Source organism: Dreissena polymorpha, chromosome 10 (assembly GCF_020536995.1).
Source record: "Dreissena polymorpha isolate Duluth1 chromosome 10, UMN_Dpol_1.0, whole genome shotgun sequence".
In the NCBI taxonomy this organism is placed as follows: Eukaryota; Metazoa; Mollusca; class Bivalvia; order Myida; family Dreissenidae; genus Dreissena; species Dreissena polymorpha.
The window spans coordinates 45,136,268-45,162,412 of NC_068364.1; the positions used below are offsets into that span (position 1 = coordinate 45,136,268).

Here is a 26,145-nt window from a genome sequence, read left to right on the forward strand (position 1 = left end):
GCGATTTTACTTCGAGTATTCCCGAAAATACACGTTTCTCGAATTATACTTAAAGTATTTTGGTCAATCAATACGCATCATCAAAGTTCAAATATTTGACTAAAACAAAAACAACTACTATTCAACTAATTACAAGCACCTCCGAAATCATCGGCATCAACTAATATCACAAATAAATGCTTAATTACAACCTACCGGTATGTACATGCAAATGTTGTTAAAACAATGGGTGGTATTGGGTGCAACAGACAAGAGTATAGTTTGTATGTAATAAACTATAATTTATATACACCTTTAACAAGAAAAAAGGTACAGCAACATTAACAAATACAACACCAATAATAAACAATATAAAACAACAGTGGTAATTTATCCAGTCATCTTATCGCGTGATGTTCAAACATATTATAATTTCTAAATAAATTGACATAAAATGTACTTAATTCGATGCTGTACGATTTTCAATTACGTGTATTATTATACATGTTTAGCTAGCAACTTATTATGTATAGATCTTGTGTGAATAAGAAATTTATGTTTATTTATAGCTGATATCTTATTTATAGTATTTGCTTTTTCAATTAAATTGATTTTCATAAAATTTAATTTGTTGTTTTTTCCTCTCTACAATACGAATGTTAGCTGCTATATGTAAAGTAAACTGCACTACGTATTAAATTAGGATGCAGTACAAACCAGCATGATGCTCTCATTAAATTTAAATAATATAAATACCCCCCGTTACCCCAACTATTAAAACAGTATCACAAGGAATTACATTTTATTCAACCTTTTTGTCTAGAAATGTAAATAATCTACTTTTTCACGCTCGATCTTGTCGATTTTAAAAACCACTTTGATACTCCGTGAGGCGTTGATTAACGCGATTAGGAAGGCATAAACAAATCCCGTGTTAATCAGCCTGTCTAAACCAATCAAATTGACCCGGAGGTAAGGTATACCGCTTGCTGTTCGCCTAATTTGAATTTTGGACTTATCTATTTGATAGGCTGCGACAAAGCGAACATTTTAACGCGTGCTCTTTATTAAAATAACCGTTTAATCAAATTAACTTGAGGGTTAGAAAAGAAAACGGGTATAAAAGATCACTATCGATGCTATCTTTCCATAGGTCTTTCATTCTGCGCTAGAATATCATTCACGAAACGCTTTCCCGTTGTTTTTTTCAAGTTAGGTAAGCGGTCTCATGTAATATTGCACAGTTGTGAAACGGTCACAGGGAAATATGGAGTGTAGGCGTAATGTATAAAAACATCAGTAACAGTTTGTGTTGAAGTTTGAAAGATAAATGGACAGCCTGAGATTGGTAACCACTTGATCGCTTTTGCTAGTGATGGATACTTGAGAAATTGAATCCGCATTTAAACATTTGTCGGGAAACTGTGACGTTCGCTTTTAAATCGTGCGAATACACAATAAAACAATAAATATAAAATCGCGGATAGATAAAACACTAAACTGTGTTTACATGGGATTTTTGCGAAGATATAATATGGAAAATTAAATTTTAAACGAGTGTTAAATTGCCTGAAACAAAGGTGAATTTGTCAAATGTGTTTGATAAACCGTAAGAGTGACAATACATCAAATTTGTAGTGGGGGTATTTACTCATCTCTTTTATAGGCTCACTGGCGTGTTTTTATTGCGACTTAGTCACTGGGACGGACTCTTACTAAGTCGATGTTAGCTTTATTGGACCTCGTGGGCAGGTTTTATCGAACACTGGCGCGTACCCAGCGGTATACACAGGAGGGTATCCGAATGGACTCTTTTGTTACTCTCAAGTGTTTAAGTGTCAGTGATGACAGACATTGCTTGTCAAAGAGGGAAAATTAATTTATGGCTAAGTTTAATATTCTATGATATTTGCTTTTGAACATAATGGACTTACGAGGAATTAAAAATCTCTTTTAGCTGATTTTGGATTATACGGAAAAAAGTGCAAGATTCGTTTTAATACATGTAAACCAATTTATGTTTTGTGCAATTACCATTACATCTATTTATTTGAAAAATTGGAAAACATAAAATTAAAAAATATTCCGGTGAAAACTGGAAAAAAAACTTATTGTTAGATGATTTCTTTTCGGTATTTTCAGTTGAACCCAGTGTAGCGATAGTCAATTCAGAATGAAAATGAAACGAAATAACACAATATTAGCATCGGAAACGGACAGAAACGTGCGAGTGGAATTAAACGTGAACATAAGATACGTCGAAAACGATACTGTTGATGGTGACATCATAACGGCAAATACGTTAAATATTCATATAAATCGGAATAAAGTCTGCAACGTAAATATGACAGAATCTCAGGAATGGAGTCAAGGCTCTAGAGACACGTGTTGTTGCGGGACAGTGCAGGAATTTAGTTACGTTACGTCAACGAATACATGTGTGAAACGTGCAATTAACGTTCACAAGTCGCGTGGACATTTGAATCATACTAAATGGTCAGCGGTTTGCATTGGATCAAGTTGGACGCGATTGTTGCACTTTTACGGATGTTTGATTATAGTATTTGGCGCCATACAATCAGTTTGGTAAGTAATTTTTTCTTGTTCACATCGTAATGCGTTCATGTTTTTCCCCGTTGGTGTGTCCTGTTGTGGTTGTTGAAAGCGTTCAGCGTCTGTTATTGCTTCTTTTCTATTTTCTGTGGCTGTCTTTGCTTGTGTTTTCTTAATTTAAGATTTGTTTTTCTATATTTTGTGCATCTGTTGTTTTTTTTGCGCTTTTCGAAACTGTTTTATTGTGTTGATGTAATAGCTGATGAGAATAAATCTAGCAAAAAAATACTACAGTATAAGTTTACTACATTCATTATTTGGTTACACACATGTTTAAATACAAATACTAGTATACTAAATTATAATATGAATTGGTGAGCTATTTGCGTTATGTCAATAAGACTTCCGAAGTATTTTTTTAATACTTCAAAAATGCGTGCGCAATATATGAATTACAATAACCATTCTTTTTTTAATAATTAATATAAGGACAGTGTAAGAAATAATTTAAAAAAAAGGTGACATTAGTAGAACTTACTCCTTTTTGGGAATAATGTCTGAATTATCGTTTAATTACCGGTAATAAGAGTTATTTTAATAGTAATCGGATATAATATAATAATATTAAATTAATAATTCAGAATAATGTTGAAGTCCATGTATTTTTCCTTTACAAACTTGCCATTTTCTTCGTTACTAAATCAATGATATACGTACAAATGCGATGACTGCTATAAACGCCCTTGACACATCTTAAGTCATATTGAATGAACCATTTCAATATATAGGCCGCGCTCTGAGAATACGGGGCTTAATGCATGTGCGTAAAGTGTCGTCCCAGATAATTCTGTGCAGTCGCACAAGAAAATCAGGGACGACACTTTCCGCCGTGACGGAATTTTCGTTAAGAAGAAATTAAAAACTCTGACTTTTACAAAAAAGCAACTGCAAAAAACACAAGAAGCCAATAATAATAATTAACAGCTCATCGCAGATTCATATTGCGTTCATCACAATATCCATGACATCCACTTTTCAAAAGAATTGTTTGCATTTGTATGCACGATCTTAAAGTTGAATAAAAATTCATTCTGAAGTACATAGTATAGATATTTAAATTTGCAATATTAAATGCTGTTTATTTTTTATGTAAATAATGGTGTAGCAATTTAAATAACAGACATATATGCAACAATTTCAGAACAATTACTAGTGCAAACATCAATTAAACAACACAACATTCGAATGTTTGTTCACCAGGTTTCCTCTTTAATGGGCTCATTAGACAATCCACCTTAAAATACGAGTCTCCTTCGTCTTTTTATTGCACACAAATTCCATACACGGAGCAAACACCTTTGTATGCTTAGGCACACAAACGTACAAACATAACATTACCGCTACTGGATTCGTGAGCTGGCTTAGCAGCGCAGGAATTTGAGGTGGCTATAGAATATCATTTAGATGAAAATTTATTACCCCATTGGCAGTATAGAGGCGATTATGGTATCTTTGTTTGACGCCACCGTAATAGGGACAACGCTTTAGTGGTATTTGCGATTTGTGATCCGTTATTTTAGCAATTGACTCCCCCAGTGACTTACGGTCAGATGATGACAGACATATTGTGTCAAATATTTGTACGGGAGGACGATAACGGGACTACTTATCAGGCGATGGGACTCGCCCGTTGCAACGATGCAAGATTGTGTGTCCTGGACGGGACGATGTGAAGGGATACTCGGGTTATGGTACTGAAAATCGTAGCTGTGTTATGGAACCATTTGTGAGATAAGGTCGAGAGAAACGAACCATGTAAACATGGATAACCTCGTTGTGTTGATATTGTAGGGGTAACTTTAATTAGTAATCGACTATAACTATCAAAAAAGGATCCCATACATTGTATATTCTTTCGTGCATTTGCTTTTAATGCACGAGGTAACTCGGTATTTTCGTTGCTGATATGATGAAACTATAGTACCTCTACGGGATTATGTGTTAAAATATCTTCTCAAATCGACGTTTTTCTCCTTGTCAAAAACAGTTTATAAGTCGTAAGTTACACTATGCATAACACATATCTGTATTACCTAAATTATATAATACAAATAATTACTATGTTTAAATAACCATTGAGCATTTTACTTATACTATTTTAAACGGATAGTCCATTGAACAGACCATCATACGAGTATTTCAGACTAAGTCAGACATTCACAAACATTCAGTGCTCTGGTGCTTTACTGTGTAATGATTAAAACAAAACCCCTATGTACTTGAATATTTATTGTGATGTGAAACTAAAAAGGCAGAAGATATTCGTTTTACGAACTCAAATTAACGCAAGCCAGTGGTTCTTGGTGTATTTTAGTAAGGTTGAACAGTTATTAGTTCCTACTAAAGCTCCAAAACAAGGACGGTTTTAGTTCGGCCAAACTTGTTCAGTACTTACTTTTTCAAAAATACCCATTTTATTTCCCACTTTTATAAAGATATTCAATGACAGAAATCTTGCAAGTATGTATTATGTACGGTGGCAGTGAGGTGACATTCACTCCTCTTCTTTTTTAATTGCACTCCTCTTTTTTCCTATCTGGTTTCCACGACATACTTACTCAATTGAACGACTTACCTACTCGTGGAAACGGGTTAGCTATGTCGTTGGAACGACTTACTTAGTAGGAACGACATAGAAAAAATAGTCGTGCAAGCTAAATAAAAGGAGTGCAATTTAAAACAAACGCGGTGAAGTACATAAAAGAGGAGTGTATTAAACAAAAGGGTCGAGAATTGAAGCAATCTGGAGCGAACGAGTTTGTCAGCCAATCAAATTAACACTACATCACACATCTGTAGATGAAAGCCCTTTATGAAAATACATTACGATCAACTCGTTTCTGTCGGCCATGATTATAGTGGATTAAAGTTAAATTCATATAACAAACAAATTACATGGCTGACTATATCTTCGTGGGAATGAGTAAGCTAAGTCGTTCCGGGTAGATAGATAAAATTATCTTCTCTTTTGTTTAATGCACCCCTCTTTTATTTACTGCATCGCTCTGTTCTAGGGCATTCCTCTCATTTATTTAGTTTTTCATTCCTCGTTTTTCTATGTCGTACCCTCGACTAAGGAAGTCGTTCTCACGACATAGCTGACTCGTTCCCACGAAAAAGTAAGTAGTTTCATCGAGGAACGATATAGAAAAAAGAGGAGTGCAATTTAAAAAAAAGGAGTGAATTGTCACCGCTATGTCACCGTAATTAAGCATTCGTTTTTTAATTAATTTAAGTTGAATTAAAGTAAATGTAGTGAATATTGTGGGATTAAGCTACACTCAATGAAAACTCTATCTGTTCAAAGTCTCAAATTCATTAGTCTTTTTTTTCAGTTCCGCTTGGAACCAATTATTTCAGTTCCGCTTGGAACCGATTATTTCAGTTCCACTTGGAACCGATTATTTCAGTTCCGCTTGGAATTAATATCAGTTCACAAAGATGTTATTATTTGCGATTGATAAGTATTAGCGAAGCATATAGTTATTCAAATTTTGACAGCAACTTCGTTTTAGGATTCAATAATACAAGACAGGGCAAATATTATTCAGACTTGCACAGAGTACATCGTCTAAACACTAGATATTTTTCATACAATTATGTCACACAGATACAATGATTAAATATTTCTCTTCTGGATTCATAGAGGCGCCTAGTTGACAGGAATTCTAACTAAAGACAATTAAAAATTAAAAGAGAAAGAGAAAAGAGATAAACTTAACACCTCTCGTTTTGTTAAATCTAAATTTGAAATCAAACTCTTGGTTTGTCATCGCTTAAAAAATGTTTGAAGTAAATGCCTTAAAGAAAAGGTTCATTGATAATAAAAATAAACCCATACTATCGTGTGATTATCAAACCAAATATCATTTTGTCGTCCTGCTGTTTCGAAAGTTGAATACACACCGCTCGGTATGGTAATAGAAAATATAAGTATTTAATCAACACCTTAATGTCTTTATTCAAACAACACATCTGTGGGTATGCCAGGAAAGACTAGACCGCAAAATGGCATCATTGTCGTGAACAACCGCAAAATGGCATCATTGTCGTGAACAACCGCAAAATGGCATCATTGTCGTGAACAACCAACAGCTCACTGCGGAGTAGACTAATACGACAAAAAACGAAAATGAATGTTTTTACAAATAGCGTATGTCTGAATGGACTGACTGATTCCTAATCAAACACGCCAGATCATCTCTTGAGAGACTGTTAACAGCATATTTACAAATCTAAAGGTGATTTACATCCTTCGCGCACACCTTCGATTGTAAACATTTGGGGCAAAGCGATGTGTTCTTTAAAGCTCTGTTTAACACTTGAATATAATCGCGTCGATTGATTTGTACCGCTAGGAATGTCTTTGATGAATTAATGGCGATCTGTCAACTGTATGACTGAGCCACTCGACGCAGAATCAAAACGAGCCATTCAGGGTGATTTAAAATTAAAAAGACAACGACAACGGTTAAAGGGATGAGTACAACTTTGAAAAACACATTCATACTGACATTTCGACATCTCACAGTTATTTAAAGTAATTGCAGGTTGTTTAGACTGCTTAATTTCTTAAACGGATGCGTAAGTTTTAAATAAATACTCACTAGAACTGATATCTTAGTTTATAAGATCCCACGAATGTTATTTTTAATTATAAACTCAGCGGCATTGGTAAAAGAGTCAGTCAACATTTACACAATTAAATTATATTGGAAGTGGTTACTTGAGATGTATCAAACCTGAACGAATCAAGCCATTGACGGCGGTGTTACGTTAACCCTTTGCATGCTGGGTAATTTGTCGTCTGCTAAAATGTCTTCTGCTGAATTTCTAAAATTAGCATTTTCTTCGATTTTTTCAAAGAACACTATCAGAATAGCGAACAGTTTGGATCCTGATGAGACGCAACGTTCTGTAGCGTCTCATCTGGATCCAAACTGTTTGCAAAGGCCTTCAAAAATCGGTTCCAGCACTGAAAGGGTTAAAGACACAACTCAATCGGCTGCGACAAACATTTTGCTACATACACATAACAAAAACGCATTCAGAAATAGAATAAAATACAAAAGTATTTGGTTTAAGCAGTGTTTGAAGAATTACATAGCCTCTCGTCAGAATATTCAATTGTTAACCCCGACATCATCTGCTAAAAATGGAAATGCATGTTTAAATAAATAAAAACCTTATTCCATCTGGTCTGTTTACGGGTAATTGCATGTAGTTGATTGTATTTTTGCACTAAAACAACAACAACAAAATACAACAACAAAAGTCGCGTTCAATTACCGGAAATCTTATTGTTAAAATTGTCGTGCTTCTATGAAGAAAAGCTGTCTTCTTGGCTTATATATATAGTTTGTAAATTGACATGAACATTCAACGTTAACTTTTACAAAATGTTTGATTTGCTACCAAACTTTTTTTTTAAATCTGCCTTATTCGTTTCTTAAATTGCCACGACGTTTATCATTAGTCGTTGAAAACTGTAAATGCAGGTAAACAAAAGAATATTAACTATGTATGGCGTAAGCCCTTCCTTTAAGATAATTGATGGATAGGGGCCTATTACGTCCGTGAATTGGGGTATACAAAATCACTCTTTTAATACTTATGTTATTGATAGTTTGATAGACACGTATACAATTATATGTGGTGAGTCGGTTTAGAATAGCTATTTGATAAATGACGTGTTTAACTATTAAATTTATCGCGGTACAAATCGTTATTTATCTGTGAAATGGCACGTACATATAACAACTAGCATTACTTGTAGCATTGAATTTTAAATGCGTACTTGTTTATTTGATATGTTTTTCCGTTTTCAAAATTATTTCACATACAAACTAACAGCGAACAAATCAGGCGTGGAATTATGAATAAAGTGAACATCTACCAGGTATGATGATGACGATGATGATGGTGATGATGATGATGGTGATGATGATGATGGTGTTGATAATGATGATGATGATGACGACGACTACGATGATGATGATGATGATGATTTAGAGGATGAAGAGGACGATGATGATGATGATGAAGATAACAATAATAATAATAATAGTATCCTAGACGTTAAAACTTATTTGGCGTGTGTATTAAACTATCTAGACTGTTGAACCTGATATATACATTTTAATACTCAGTCTAATATCCAGTAGGGATAAAGAGATATATCTTCATGGTAAAAAACACATTTGGGCGAAATATTGGAATAAAATGAGTGCTTTATACATTTTAAGGTTGTATTTGCGCATAATATTAAAGAACAAACCTTGCAACAACAGTTGTTATCTTTATACGGTCGACCCGGTCACATTGTGACATGTTTCCTCCATAAATGACGAAGTAAATTCATTCAGCGACTTTTGTGGTCACAACACACTACAAGCCAAACATTTAAATACAAGCATTACAATTATTGGTGGCAAAACTAGGCGGGATGGTGGGTCGTGTAAACAACGAATTTCAAAGAACACGAAAACCTTTTATGTGGCTGCTAACACGTTAAACCCACAAGGTGTTACCACTTATTTGCATTGGGCAGCTGTTAAAAACCGGACAGATAATAGACTTAACAGCCGAACGCCAGGCAGAAATGTCCAACACTGCTATTAAAATAATCCAATTAAAGTCATCATATAGAGATATACATGTGGCAAATGGACTCGTGCTTATGAAAAAGATATTAAAAATGTATCGATTTAGTTTTGTTGAACTGATAACTTGATTCTTTTCAATAAATTCATGCCATATGGTATCTGCTGATTGGTTGATTGGTCGCAAATAAATTCAAGATTGCTTTTTAAGTGTTCATTATAACAGGACTTTATATGTGTTTTCGTTTTTAAATAAAGCAATGTCTCTTATATGATTTAAAGCGTTTAAATCATCAACACTATAATTTAAAATCATATTTTTTGTTCGGCCGTATTATGTCTATATTATGGTTCAAATTATGTAAGGTGTGTTAAACATTTCTAAAATATACGTAGATTTTAGTTCCGAATACGCATGTACTTCCCATGTACATATTAAAGCGAGTTCGCTGATGAAATAATTAATTAAATATTTCTTTAACATTTAATATTCAGGGTGAATACTGTAAACCAAAATACAGAACACAATTCATGAATAAATGCACAGTGTATATATTTCAGTAATGTACATTTACATTATCAGAATAACCACAACAAGACATTAACATTTTAAAATCAATATACGAGTCAATGTTAATTATGAATAGGTTTAATAAATAATTATTCGTAATCATAAACAATGATTAATAGCAATACTTCCCAAAACACCATTGTAATTGCCCGTTGTTTTTGTTTGTGAAAACGTACAGACATATACAATTTTAGCCGCAGGTCAGAATTCTAGAATCGTAGAGCTCTTTTACTTATTGCGGTAAAAGATAACCTGTCATCGAAATCGTACCAACGTGCCTTTCTCTTGAATATAAAAAAGTAACATTGTAGTTCATGGTTGGGATATATCTCCCTAAAACGCTGAACATTTTTCTTGAATTAACAAAACTGATATTGTAGTTCATGCTTGTGACATATCTCGATAAAACGCCGAACATAATGCGCCACGAGGACTTGGACAGTCAATAGTTAGAATAGTTTGATATCACAATTATTATAATTGCTAAATGCGTTCATTATTTGTTTTAATTAACACTTTTTTTGTTGTTTACATTCAGTTGCCTGGAGAGCAACAACATCTTGCAACTCAACATTCCCACTGAGGAGCCGGTGATAGACGCGAACACCATCTGCAAGACGTTTCCGGAGCTGTCGCGGAGGCAGTATCGCCTGTGCGCCAAGTACCCGGATGTGGTGGCCTCGGCGATCCAGGGGGTCCAGATCGCAATCCACGAGTGCCAACACCAGATGAAGGAGCACCGTTGGAACTGCTCCAGCCTCGAGAAGAAGAACAAGAATCCTCACACGAGTCCCATGCTACAGAAAGGTAGTTGTCTTTATAGTGAATCCTTTCACCAGCACGATGTAAAAGAATGGCAGAAGTCTTTATTATGTTTTGTCCTATATTGATTCTCATAAGAGCCGTTTGCTACAGAAAGGTAGTTATAGTGTGAGCCCTATGCTACAGATTGGTAGTTGTCCTAATATGGTTTATTCAATTTATACAATTTAGACAAACAGTCCATGAGTATAAATGATCAAAACATAGTAGCATATATAAAGGCATGACATGTGATCAGTATTGAATTTCATAAGTTGTTAAATAAATTATCAAAACATGAACAGGTCTAGGACAAAAATATTTTTTCGATTACAAAATTCAGAATAAATTTAACAATTAATGCTATAATGATAACATCAAACACAAACAGACGAATCAAAGGTCAATCCTCACCCCAGCTCTATTCTACAGAATGGTAGTTGTCCTAATAATGAATCCTCATCCCAGCTCTGTGCTACAGAATGGTAGTTGTCCTAATAGTGAATCTTCACCCCAGCCCTATGCTACAGAATGGTAGTTGTCCTTATAGTGAATCTTCACCCCAGCCCTATGCTACAGAATGGTAGTTGTCATAATAATGCATCCTCACCCCAGCTTTATGCTACAGAAGGGTAGTTGTCATAATAATGCATCCTCATCCCAGCTCTGTGCTACAGAAGGGTAGTTGTCCTTATAGTGAATCTTCACCCCAGCCCTATGCTACAGAATGGTAGTTGTCCTTATAGTGAATCTTCACCCCAGCCCTATGCTACAGAATGGTAGTTGTCATAATAATGCTTCATGATCTTCATCCCAGCCCTATGCTACGGTAGGGTAGTTGTACTAATAATGCATCTTCATACCAGCCCTATGCTACAGTAGGGTAGTTGTACTAATAATGAATCTTCATCCCAGCCCTATGCTACAGTAGGGTAGTTGTACTAATAATGCATCTTCATCCCAGCCCTATGCTACAGAAGGGTAGTTGTACTAATAATGAATCTTCATCCCAGCCCTATGCTACAGTAGGGTAGTTGTACTAATAATGCATCTTCATCCCAGCCCTATGCTACAGTAGGGTAGTTGTACTAATAATGAATCTTCATCCCAGCCCTATGCTACAGTAGGGTAGTTGTACTAATAATGCATCTTCATCCCAGCCCTATGCTACAGTAGGGTAGTTGTACTAATAATGAATCTTCATCCCAGCCCTATGCTACAGTAGGGTAGTTGTACTAATAATGCATCTTCATCCCAGCCCTATGCTACAGTAGGGTAGTTGTACTAATAATGAATCTTCATCCCAGCCCTATGCTACAGTAGGGTAGTTGTACTAATAATGCATCTTCATCCCAGCCCTATGCTACAGTAGGGTAGTTGTACTAATAATGAATCTTCATCCCAGCCCTATGCTACAGTAGGGTAGTTGTACTAATAATGCATCTTCATCCCAGCCCTGTGCTACAGAAGGGTAGTTGTCATAATAATGCATCCTCACCCCAGCTCTATGCTACAAAAGGGTAGTTGTCATAATAATGCATCCTCACCCCAGCTCTATGCTACAAAAGGGTAGTTGTCATAATAATGCATCCTCACCCCAGCTCTATGCTACAGAAGGGTAGTTGTCATAATAATGCATCCTCACCCCAGCTCTATGCTACAGAAGGGTAGTTGTCATAATAATGCATCCTCACCCCAGCTCTATGCTACAAAAGGGTAGTTGTCATAATAATGCATCCTCACCCCAGCTCTATGCTACAGAAGGGTAGTTGTCATAATAATGCATCCTCATCCCAGCCCTATGCTACAGAAGGGTAGTTGTCATAATAATGCATCCTCACCCCAGCCCTATGCTACAGAAGGGTAGTTGTCATAATAATGCATCCTCATCCCAGCCCTATGCTACAGAAGGGTAGTTGTCATAATAATGCATCCTCACCCCAGCTCTATGCTACAGAAGGGTAGTTGTCATAATAATGCATCCTCACCCCAGCTCTATGCTACAGAAGGGTAGTTGTCATAATAATGCATCCTCACCCCAGCTCTATGCTACAGAAGGGTAGTTGTCATAATAATGCATCCTCATCCCAGCTCTATGCTACAGAAGGGTAGTTGTCATAATAATGCATCCTCACCCCAGCTCTATGCTACAGAAGGGTAGTTGTCATAATAATGCATCCTCACCCCAGCTCTATGCTACAGAAGGGTAGTTGTCATAATAATGCATCCTCACCCCAGCTCTATGCTACAGAAGGGTAGTTGTCATAATAATGCATCCTCATCCCAGCCCTATGCTACAGAAGGGTAGTTGTCATAATAATGCATCCTCACCCCAGCTCTATGCTACAGAAGGGTAGTTGTCATAATAATGCATCCTCACCCCAGCTCTATGCTACAGAAGGGTAGTTGTCATAATAATGCATCCTCACCCCAGCCCTATGCTACAGAAGGGTAGTTGTCATAATAATGCATCCTCACCCCAGCTCTATGCTACAGAAGGGTAGTTGTCATAATAATGCATCCTCACCCCAGCTTTATGCTACAGAAGGGTAGTTGTCATAATAATGCATCCTCACCCCAGCTCTATGCTACAGAAGGGTAGTTGTCATAATAATGCATCTTCACCCCAGCCCTGTGCTACAGAAGGGTAGTTGTCATAATAATGCATCCTCACCCCAGCTCTATGCTACAGAAGGGTAGTTTTCATAATAATGCATCCTCACCCCAGCTCTATGCTACAGAAGGGTAGTTGTCATAATAATGCATCCTCACCCCAGCTTTATGCTACAGAAGGGTAGTTGTCATAATAATGCATCCTCACCCCAGCTCTATGCTACAGAAGGGTAGTTGTCATAATAATGCATCTTCACCCCAGCTTTATGCTACAGAAGGGTAGTTGTCATAATAATGCATCCTCACCCCAGCTCTATGCTACAGAAGGGTAGTTGTCATAATAATGCATCTTCACCCCAGCTTTATGCTACAGAAGGGTAGTTGTCATAATAATGCATCCTCACCCCAGCTTTATGCTACAGAAGGGTAGTTGTCATAATAATGCATCCTCACCCCAGCTCTATGCTACAGAAGGGTAGTTGTCATAATAATGCATCCTCATCCCAGCCCTATGCTACAGAAGGGTAGTTGTCATAATAATGCATCCTCACCCCAGCCCTGTGCTACAGAATGGCAGTTGTCATAATAATGCATCCTCACCCCAGCTCTATGCTACAGAAGGGTAGTTGTCATAATAATGCATCTTCACCCCAGCTTTATGCTACAGAAGGGTAGTTGTCATAATAATGCATCCTCATCCCAGCCCTATGCTACAGAAGGGTAGTTGTCATAATAATGAATCATCATCACAGGCTTATTTTACAGAATGGCATAATACTTAATAGTGATTCCATAAATCAGCCCTATGCTACAGAGTGGCAGTTGTCATGATAGTTTATAATTTTAACACGAGTCCTAAGCTACAGAACGGTAGTAAAGTGTAATCCTCAAACGAGTCCTGCTACAGGAATGTAGTTGTCTGTATATCAATAGTGTTTTCGTCTATACCCCTCCTACTGAAAGCTAATTGTGTTAATAATGTGAGTCCTTTGCCACAAAAAGTTAGTTGTCTGATCGTTGTCTTTACAGTGACCCATATTTTATAGAAAAGTAGTAGTCTTAAGAGTGTTTCTACTATAGTTTTAGCAGAATGGTCATTCTAATGCTGGAAATACGTTATTCTACGGTGCTACTACTAAGCATGTACACATGATATTTGTTGCTGTCATCTTGACACATATATCTCCACTAGAGCCCTGTGCGCAAGATAGGTATAGTCTAAACACTGTTTTGTTGGATATTTCTTCTATATGCGGACAATAAAGAACGATTGTGTGGGCCGAATCATATGACAGAGCGAGCTTTTTAACAATGGTGCAGCCGAAGGTTTTATCACCAGTTGGCAATATCCCGATGGACATGACTTCATATTTTAAAGACATTTCGTTTTGTTATACAAGGATAATTCGAAATATATTGACACGTGACCTGGTATTTTAATGTCCTTTTTTCTAGAATATATTTCTGTCTGTTTTTATTTACTAATGGTCCAACTGTTCAGTTTGGTTGAGATCACGTTGAACTTATATTAATCGATTTAGCATGTCGTTAAATCGTTTTCAGTACAGATTATCAAAATTGTTACATATCAAATCATATCAAAGAACAGCTCTGAAAATAAATGAATGATACATAGCCAAGGAAAGCGGTCCGTACTAAATACAGAAATGATGAGGTGCATATGATTAATTACTTTAAATCTCAAATATTTTTTTATGAATGAAGCGCGTGCTTTTATTAGACCGTTTTTAAGTTTGCACAAAAAAAACTCAATGCCAATATGACATTGTAAAGTAACACACATTGTGATTGCCGCAAAAACTTAATTGATAACAGTTTTCAAATCCTTTCATGATATTCGCAAATCAAATTAGTATGATGATCAAAACAGATAATCGGCGTTCATGAACGTTTTGAAAAGCATCAATGCAAAAAACTGACGGTTATCGTATTGTATGCATTCGTATTAGATTTCACCCTGTACAAATAGATGGTACCTAATTAACATCAAACAGATAGTTAGCGCTACGGTAATTAGGTTTGCCAAAAGTATTATCGAAACGTTACACCATTTTGCTCCTTGAACCGATGGTAACGATAAAAATAGTTTTTGAAAAATTGGATAATGCACTCTGACTATCTTTCGCGATACTGGTCCTACATAATGGTTTGCTCTGGTGCCTAATTAGTTGGAAAACGAGGCTTGCTTGCGAAAGCAATAGTCCGTACAATGCAAGGATCAATGCAACATTGTTTAGGTGTCTAACGTCTTTGGTGGCTTTCGGTGGGAAAATTAACCGATGCGTCATATTCTCATTTTGGAAACAAAACTATCTAATTGCATGGCATACTTATGAACTCACCTAGACAAACGCAATACGATTTGAAAGAAAGCGCTTCATGGACAAAAATGGTCAAAATCAAATACACTATTTTACCTGCTTTTGTAGTGGACATGGCGTTTATAAGAGGCCTATTCGAGAGAGATTGACAATAGAAAAAACATTCTTATACATTTCAAGCAAACGGTTCTCGAAAATGCAAAATGTAAGCATGCATATATCTTATATAGTTTCAAATTTGATATACCAGCTTTATATTATAGGTTTTGTTAGTGTTTCGATTTAATATGGATTTTATATTTAATTTATATTTAGTCTCCATCAAACGTATCGAACTATTTAACAAAAAGTTCGAAAGCCTAAATACATATATAAAAATATATTATCAATTTGTATTTTTATAAAAGTGCCACGCGTTGTAGTATTTTGAAGAAATAACGGCCACTTCAGCAGTATGTCCTGAATTGTGTTACACAATTATCATTTTATACGTTTAAGAGTGAGGTTAGGTATAGAGGTTTGAAGACTTTTTTTACATCTGCAATAATTTACCCTTCCTCACTGTGAGTAATGTCTTTACAATTTCTAATTGCCACACTTGCCATGTCGAATTATGCAAAGAAGTCCAACGAGCTGACGGAAGCCCTCATATTACATGCAACCGACTTATAACCGGTAATTACGAGCCCATTGAACAAGTGTACGTGCTGTCATTCAATACCAGGTGATACCCTAGCGTTGCCACCCCTTTCTCTACCAGAAACTCATAAATTACTCTAAGTATCCTTTAAACAGAGTTTGCTGCGAAGGACTGAGTGATGTTTGTCGTGAATACACCTTGTTAGCGCATTGGTTTCCGCTACAGTTACAGTGCACTGCACCTGATATTTACGCAATGATGATTATGTTGATATCTCAGTGACTGTGTGGTTAGTCCTTCTCTTGAAAGGAGTTTATGATGTGGTATCACAATGGTTTGGGTTGCTGTACTTTATATTGTTTATTTTAAAAGACGAATAGATTATATTGCAGATGAGCCCTGCTCTGGGATAACGGGGCTTATTTTAATGCATGTTCATATAGTGTTGTCCCATATTAGCGTGTGCAGTCAGCGCAGGCTAAGCAGGGACGACGCTTTCCACATGAAATGGTTATCCGCCAATAAGTGACTTCCCTTACAATAACAGCGGAAAGTGTCGTCATGTTTATCTTGTTCGGACTTTACATTCTTATATGGGACGACACTTAAAGCTCAAGGATAAAGCCCGGTGTACTTACAGCGGGGCGCATATGTATTTACGTATTAAACAATATGGCAAATTCAAGTGCAAGTCTTTGATCGTGTCAACTGTTTTAACTTAAAATTTCGATAAACCAAACAGCACAATTACAGAATTGTCACGAATCCATCGGGCCTACCATTTGTCACAACCTTATAAATACAATTAATATATATTTTATGTCAAAATCTTGTTAACTGTATACTGTACACAAATAACCTTGGGTCAAGAACAACTCCCTGTCTTACGTCAGTGTCGTTGTAAAATGTAAGACTTCAAATGCGACTATTTATCAGTCAGGGTACATTGTATTTTTGGGAAGCAACCCTCAACCACCAGACAAACCGAGCTTAAACATTTATAATACAGGTAAATATACAGATGAGCGTATTATATCAAAACACTGTTCACCCTCAATCCTTCACCTACCTGACTCAGAAGTGTAGGAACATCATTATTCTATAATTAATTTTATCTTGTATTACAAGAATCAAATAGGAATTGGCTAACTAGACGCACGCGCGTGTTAATTGATGAATTCGGAATAGCACGAGACTAGAGGGAGGTGCTTGTCTTTAACAAGAAAGGATTTTCGAGAATTAACGCCGTGAATCAGAAGTAATCAAAATACCCGCAAAGTGGTTTCATTTTATCTGCTTTCAGTTAAGGACGGTTAATATGTGTTTACCTTTGCCAAAGCACAACTTCTAAGATTTCTTCTTGGCCCAATAGATATTTACATTTCACCAAAAAGACAAAATAAAAAGGTATATATTATAAAATCATTTGTTATATATTTTATTTTGAGTCAAAGTAAACACATTTTGAATGTAGCGGAATAGTATTTATTATAAAGTTAGAAATCAAGAAATAATTTGTGGATTAACACGCCAGTCAATGAAATACGACATGCAACAAAAACAAACTCACCAACAAATGAAAAATAAATTATTCAAGCCATTTGAAAATACGATAATTATAGTTTAGTATTCTGACTTGATTCTCATAATCATGTACGAAAATAGCACAGGTCTTAACATTTAAACAGTCGTCAAAACATACACGGTGTCGCATCCGATTTTCATAGTTTCTTTAACGAAGTGTGAATTTGAAATTTCAAACAATCCACGTCGTGTTTTCATCGCCAATAGTAGATCATAAACCTGTAATTTCATCATTTCGGATGGCCGGGCTGTCGAGGACAACATACAATTAATGGTTATTTGATAGGATAGCTCCATATGATTCATATTAAAATCGGCTTACGGCTTTAGAAATAGACCTAAGAGGAATTTGTCTGAAATATAATCAAATACTTAATCCCGTATTTACTCTGAATAGTGTTATTAAGCCAGCTGACATATAATGTTGTTATGAACAGAACGGCGACGAATACGCAGATGCCGAATACAATGTGAGGTCTTTTCTGACTAAAGTCTGAAAAATTTATCTGGGTAAGCAATGCGTTGGCGTTGTTAAAATCAACAAGGAACAAATGCACATACATTGATCTACTTACATAAATCTAAATGTTGGAAATATAATGTTGTTCGTTGTTCAGATAGATCGATAAAGATACATGATAAGTATTTGTATGTTTCTAATATTATTGGACATATTAAAATTATTTGTATTAAAACTTGCAATATTTCATACAATTTTAATACATAATATTACATGTTTTGAGGTACGGTATTTTAGAGCAAACATAAACTGAAAACTTACTTATGAGGTGGATCGACAATGTGTCCTCTCATTGTAGCGCGTTTACAAGAGTCAAACTATCTGTCATTGTATCTATGCATTGCAGGATATCATTAAATAAGTTAACGTAGTTTAAAAAAATAAAGTCCAAACAGTTGCGTGCAAGTTGAACAGTCTGACAAGACTCAACATTTTATTTTAAGTAACATGCTTTAGTTAAGTAATATTTAAATAAAATGTCAGTATATAATTTAATTTTATAAACATTCATAGCCCCAATCAAGTCCAATTAATAAGTCTTCTTTCTGTGAACACGTACTCTGAAAAATTAATCCATTTATGCCTAGCGTCTAGAAAAAAGGCCTTGGCAAACAGCGTAGATCCGGATGAGACGCCGCATGATGCGGCGTCTCATCGGGGTCTGCGCTGTTTGCTTAAAGGAATTTCTGTAAGAAATATTCTAAATGTAGAAAAAACTACTACACATCCCTAATTTTGGAAATAAATTGATCCAATTTAGAAGGATGGGACAGTCCACTAGGCATAAATGGGTTACACATGGAAGGCCTTTTCATATTTGTGTAACTTATTCCAAAATGGGTGTGAGTCAAAATAGTTAAAAAAGAATCTAAATGTACGGAATGTGCATAGTCCAATGCTGTCAATTTGAGAAATAATAATATAAAATGGCATACCAAGTGATTATGGTTTTCGTTTAAAACAAATGGAAAAAAGTGATTATGAATATAACAAATGTGTATTGTTTTAAATATACGTTAATCCTGTATTGTTTATCAATGCCGATTTATTTTAAATTCTACCTAATACAATAAAGTCAAAACCAGTTTTATGATTCTAAGGAATATGCCATGTTCGAATTCATAAGTTGTATAATTATAATATGCAGCTTTATTTGAGTTCCACCTTCCCAAATCAAGTCAAGAACAGTTTTGCGGTTTACAGGCTACAAAGAATCAGCGTTCGCCTACGCGCTTGCCTCCGCGGGGGTGACGCATCAAGTCTCGAAGGCGTGCAGCATGGGCAAGCTGAAGTCCTGCGGCTGCGACATGAGCAACCACGGCGAGGTCAAGGGCAGCTTCGAGTGGGGAGGCTGCTCTCACAATGTGGAGTTCGGGGACCGCTTTGCGAAGAAGTTCACGTTGGCCCGCGAGAAGGCGCGGGATATTCACGGCCGGATCAATCACCATAACAACCGGGCTGGCAGAATGGTGAGTTAATTCGATTAAAACGAGGAAAACGTTTTTGCATGCGCGTAAAGTGTCGTCTCAGATTTGTCTGTGCAGTCTGTAATAGGTTAATCTTGAACGACACTTTGCTCCTAAACTGTATTTTCGCTAAGAAAAAACTTTCTTTAAAAGAAAAATACTATAAAAGCAGAAAGTGTCGTTCCTGAATACCCTGTTGTGTCTGAACATGCTAGTATGATCGAAACTTTACGCTTATGTATTAAGCCCAGTTTTCCCAAAGTGAAATAATAAAACAATTTTTGTTTTGTGCTGTAACGTCGGCCCTGAACACTCGCGCAAACATTTTCGTATTGTGTTTATAATTGTTTAGTGTTTGGCAACATAAAAGCAACGAATGTACATGTATTTAAAATATGCATCGGCGGTTTCAGGAAAACGAAAAAAAGTCTTCAATAGGCATGTTTAATTTTAGCATCTGAAATCGTTAATGAAAAAGCAAATTGCACACAATAATATTGTATATTCTTAAGCCCAGATCACTATTGATATACACCACAATATTTGACCATATTCAAGAACTGCCAGCGCTGTTAGTATAGAAGACGGTATATTCTAAACATCGCTTTTAAAACAGTACTGTTAGTCTGAATGAAAAATGCAAACTACACAAAACTTCACCCCCATATTGCTTATTTCAGGAACTTCACCCCCATATTGCTCATTTCAGGAACTTCACCCCCATATTGCTCATTTCAGGAACTTCACCCCCATATTGCTCATTTCAGGAACTTCACCCCCATATTGCTCATTTCAGGTGGTAACGAAGAACGTACAGAAGCAGTGCAAGTGTCACGGCATGTCGGGAAGCTGCGAGATTAAGACCTGCTGGAAAGTGTCGCCAGAGTTCCGAGTAGTGGGCGATATCCTCAAGGAGAAGTACGATAAAGCAGCGAAGGTACATACTGCTTTGAACACTCGTTAATCTTGCACTTCGAGCGATTGATGACACAAATATGGAAACTGGGTCTTCGTATTGTCATTGAATAATATACGCAATTTGCTTCAAAATGGAATCTACAATTATCACATAAATTAGCTTCGCTTTGGGAAAACGGGGCTTAACGCACGTGCGTTGAGTGTCGCTCAACTATTTTCTGAAAGTATATGACGCGTTGTTGACCTGAAGCCCGTTCTTTTTTAAATTAGTGGCACATGGACCATTCAAAGCATTTCTATTTTGATCTGCATACCAGACGCCTGAAGCGGTTCTTCACCATGTCTGCTTTTACATGTCTCGTCCCTTTCCTTACGCAAACTGCGGAAAGTATCTTAGGGAAATATACTGTCAGTTGTTAATTAAATTTCAATAGTTTATTTATTTCCAAAATTATTTAACAATCTATATATATTTACACTATACAGTAAAACTGCGATAACTCGAGATAGCACAGGACTGACCTTGATGCTCGAGTAATCGCAGGTTCCGAGTAATCCATGGTCTTATTTGCTTTCACTGTTTCGGTTGGTGATGCTTAACTTCTGACCGCAAACGCTTTATTTACATGTAAGACGGTGCTTTCCTGATCTAGCTACCCCACACGAGTGGGTCCTTCACCAGATTGCTCAGGAGTTTGACAATTTGTGAGACTATTTTCTTTCTGTGTTGCCATGATGCAGCGCAAATGACAAGAAGGAATTCAGTTAAGAGATTCGGATGTATACGACTACGACTAATGGGATTGTTTACCCTCGGGACTTCGGTTAAAAACAATTGCCCGAGCACACTGCTTAACATAAAACTCTGCATAAAAAGGTCGAAAACGGCCATAAAATGGACAGCCCGATTTTACTGGGCTGTACCATTGATATAAAAAGAAAACTTTGCAGTGTTGGTGCGGTGCCTTAATAAAAATCTATTGGTTTAAAAATATCTATACTTATTTAAGAAGCATTATAAGAAAAACGCAGTACTTTACAATGGCTGGGCCTAACGCTGTTAAAAAGCGGCGTTTTTATTGGATGATACACTTATAAAACGATGGCGCTGATTGGCCGAAATTTAGGATTGCAAGTAGGTCAATCCGTTTTAAATAGAATTTTCCCACGGCTGACGATGCACTTTAACAAAAAGTAAACAATAGTAGTTTATATGCAGAAAATATAAATAAAAGAAAAGGATGAATAAATCCCAAAGAACTTGTACTTGTTTTATAGTTATAAATAACTATGTTTATATTATGAGATATGTCATTTCTCATGTTACGAAATGACGCTATGATATGAATAAGGTTGTCGGTCCCGTATTTGTATAAAAAGATGAATTTTAACGAAAACGCGACATAAGGGAAAATGCGATTTTGCGAATGTATTGTTTGGTCCTTTCGTACACTATTCAACTGAAATCTGTCTCGATGTTACGAATAGGTTTTCAACCTTGACCTTTCACACCCTATCGAGCAGATATTTAAACCAGTCACAAGTCTGCATCTGTTAAATAGTAACATCTTATTGCCCAATGAGTGGTAAACAAAAAGCTACTTAGTAAAAACGTATAGTATCAATTGTCTCATAATCAGTTGTTAACAATAAGATGACGAGTAGAACCGCAATGGACGCGTGAGTTGTCTGTATATTGCTTCATAAATGTTTATGAATTTTTTAAATTACTAGTATTTAATAAGACAAGAAAGTCTAAATAAAACTTTCATTTCATACATGTTTTGTTATTCATTCTTATAACTTAAACATAACATTCGACAGATAGTTTGCCATTCATGAGTATTAAGAACTCACAATTTCAGTACGTAAATCTAAAAGATGCGAAACTACATGTTCACAAGATGCCATGTTACGAAAAAGTCTGTTTCCCCTCTGACGACTCGTTGTTTTGCGTTTTCATGCAATGTTAAATAGTAATGTTATTTATAACTTCATTTGCATACCTATCGCAAGTGGGTACACATGAAGGCGCGTCTGTACAATAGTTTACGTCAACGCAAAAGACAACATATATGCGTTAACGAAACCAATGTATACAAGTATATTTCAGGTCGATATCAGTAACGAAACAGACAAGAAGTCCAGGCGTAACCTGGTTAAGAGACAACGAAGGAGCGAGCTGGTATATTACGAAAACTCACCAAACTATTGTGACCCGAACCCGCTGGTGGACTCGCCGGGAACCACCGGGAGGTACTGCAATAAAACCACAGAGGGAGCCGGGAACTGTGACACCCTATGCTGCGGGAGGGGCTACAATACACTGAAAGTGCGACGGACTGAGCGCTGCAATTGCAAGTTCCATTGGTGTTGTTACGTCGTCTGTCAGACGTGTGTGTACAACGAATGGGTGACAGTCTGCAAGTGAACTGGCTGGGGTAGAAACGATGTTGTTTTTATCATGACCAGTGTCCTTATTGACGTGAAGCCGGCATGGGTCGAGTTAAAATTTTTAATTCTTTGCTGTTAAAAGATGCAACATATATTTGTACCCGTTCAAACATGGACAGTATTTCTGCAATATTGTTTGAAATTATTTGAGCATTTGAAGTTGATATAGACCTGATCAAATACGGGAATACGTACTTACATCTGTATTCGTCGGGAAGACGTGTCACCCATGATGGAACGTGGTCCATCAGGAATGGGTCGATTATTTCGCTTTCACAGCGAACTCTGTGCATATGTGCAGGTTTTTGTATCACAGGATACAAATCAGTAAACGTGATTTATGATGTTTATTATTTAGCCCGTTACAAAAGACAGTAATACATACTAATTTAAATACGTGTCAAAAATCGTGTATGCAGTTTTACAAACGCTGACTTATCTTTGATTTCGTGGGAATATTGTCCTTACAATAACTTGAAAGTGTATCAGTAAAAAACGATTAAACGCTAGATGAGCTGTCCTAGAATAATGCTTATTTGAACATTTGTATAAAATAACAAACCGCGGCAACTTTTTAAGAGCGAAATACTAAGTTATTGCATTGGAATTTTCCATATGTGGTGTTTTATATTTATATTTATACTCTTTTTCTACATGTTTGCTTCTTTCATCTTACCTTGTTAATATGTACAAAGTGTTCCTTTAAAAATTCGATATTATTCTTTTGTATGATATTATAAGCGTATGTTTGGTTTTTATCTTGTACCACATTACTACGAAATAAATGACCAAGGATGAATATTAGTACAATCGCATTAACAAAAACGTAGCCTATTTGCGAAACGTTTGCTGGACCTTTTTATTTCATATAACTTTGAAATCCAATTATCCGGCAATATACGTAATCAGTGAACGATTTAATATGACCACATTTCATTTAATGTCTGAATTACACAAAGTAAAAAGTGAACGTTGTAATTCCGATACGAAGGTTTATTGAAAAAGCATCGAACAGTATATTTTTTTAATCCACTAAGTACTTATCGAAATAATAAAACTAAAATACACAATTTTATTACATTCGCATATATATAAACAGAATCACAGTCAATATCAATTACATCACTTATGTTGACGTCAAGGTCAACGCACTACTTTATAGCGAAGATGCACTAGATCTTTCCATCTTAACTTACTATACTTTAGTCTAGTACGCCAGGTAACTTTAACTCTAGGAACTAAAATCACACAGGTTTAACGTTTTTTGCAATGTTTTTGTCATGAATGTGGTTACCAAACCGCTAAAACGAATACAACATTTAGATGCAATTTTAAGCTACAATGTATTAAGATTTTTTAATAAAAATATTTTCAATTTTGTGATTTTATGCAGTGGGAGGTTGCCGGGGAAACTCCCCACATTTGATTTAGTGAACACAACCCACGATCACATTAGTCTGACCCCCCGGGAATGAACCCTTTTCGCTCATGAGAAGCGTGAGATGATATATATCTGTTTGTATATAAATTGCATGTGACCATTATAATGCTATAACATAAACCCCTGCATCGTATAGATGTATTTAATATATATACACTTTAATACGTCACAACCGTATAAGTTATGAAAACCACATATTTCGTGTATCAAGAGAGACAATTCTGACGAACATATTTGTGTTCAGGTTTTCACGAGTTTACTAATTCTATAACGTTAAGTACAATACGCTTTTGACAGATCAACTCGAATCCAGTCCAACACTTGAAAATTTATCTCAGTAATATATCTGAAACATATTCGTTCATAAAGTCATGGTATGGTTAAAAATGGCGAACTTTAATAGGCCGATAGGTATGGGCGGAAGGTAAATCTGAAACCATAAAAGAGATATAAGTTAAACAATAAGGATCGTTTTCCACATCAGAATGTTCTTCTTTATGATCTTTGCATCATGGGTTTAGTCGGTATGCCAAAAGCAGCACTCAACAATGTGTTTGCTTGAAATGACTGATTACCGTGCCCCTTCATATAAACTTGATGATGCAACTGCGTCATTATTTAGGATTTTGAAATGTTTAAGATGGCCTCTGATATGGCCGCTAAAATTAAAAAAATGACATATCTCTTAAATTTTAAGAACAATATTATGAAAGCTTATTTTGTAGTTGGCTCTAGAAATATATTACTTAACATTAAATGAATGTAACTAAAAATACAAGGATTTAAAATAAAAGCAACATCCCAGGTAACCAAAACGATTTTTTATTGGTTAGAAAATGTTAATTTTCCATTTTTTCTTAATACTATTTAGTGTTATACAGTTTATAAACCTATAAAATTTAGCTTTATGAACCACATGGGGATTGAACCTTGCTAATATTTCTTCTATGTCTACTGGGATCGGAGAATGGGAAATGTGGGCAAGATACTCGGAAATATGTTGATGGGAATTATTGCCTTACTATTTGTTTTAAGATTAATATAACATTTCTGTCAATTGTCTAATAACATCATTGCATGAAAGCCCATATAAATTAAAACGTCAACATACATTAATTATGTAAAGATGTTTTAAACAACAACAACTGCGATACATGTAATTTTCTTTACACTTATGTCTGAATCACCAACACACTCATCACGTTTATGTTACTCATGGTTAATTGAATCACTCGAATACGATATTTTTGTTTAGAGGGCATAAACAACTATCAGTGAGTTTGCACCACTAATACAATTCCACTTGATATGTCATGCATTTTACTCCGCCCAAAAATGATTGCGTATTAAAACGCAAAACAGACAAAAGTAAGATGAAGTGACAAAACCTATAACGGCCTCTGCTCTGTCGACTTACGAAGGTTAATCGATGGCAACAAATTGCGACACATTAATTAGGCGAACGACACATATGTTTATCGTCGACGTAACTAGTTTCAGTGCATACACATTTAAATCGAAAGTGTAATTATAGATTAAAGGGATTAAATGAGCGGTTCTGATATAAAAATGAACTGTAATCTCGTGGCCTGATATACAGT

The 26,145-nt window shown here is 35.9% G+C and overlaps 1 protein-coding gene across 1 annotated transcript; it reads left to right on the top strand.

Moving 5' to 3' along the window:
• The first annotated feature begins 1,070 nt into the window (after nucleotides 1–1,070).
• Nucleotides 1,071–24,347, top strand: LOC127848248 (protein Wnt-10b-like). Its single transcript, XM_052380595.1, has 5 exons — nucleotides 1,071–2,565; nucleotides 10,304–10,572; nucleotides 19,469–19,734; nucleotides 20,528–20,668; nucleotides 22,763–24,347. The coding sequence occupies exons 1-5, from the start codon at nucleotides 2,153–2,155 to the stop codon at nucleotides 23,078–23,080; spliced, it is 1,407 nt and encodes a 468-aa protein (XP_052236555.1). The 5' UTR covers nucleotides 1,071–2,152; the 3' UTR covers nucleotides 23,081–24,347.
• Nucleotides 24,348–26,145: the final 1,798 nt, after the last annotated feature.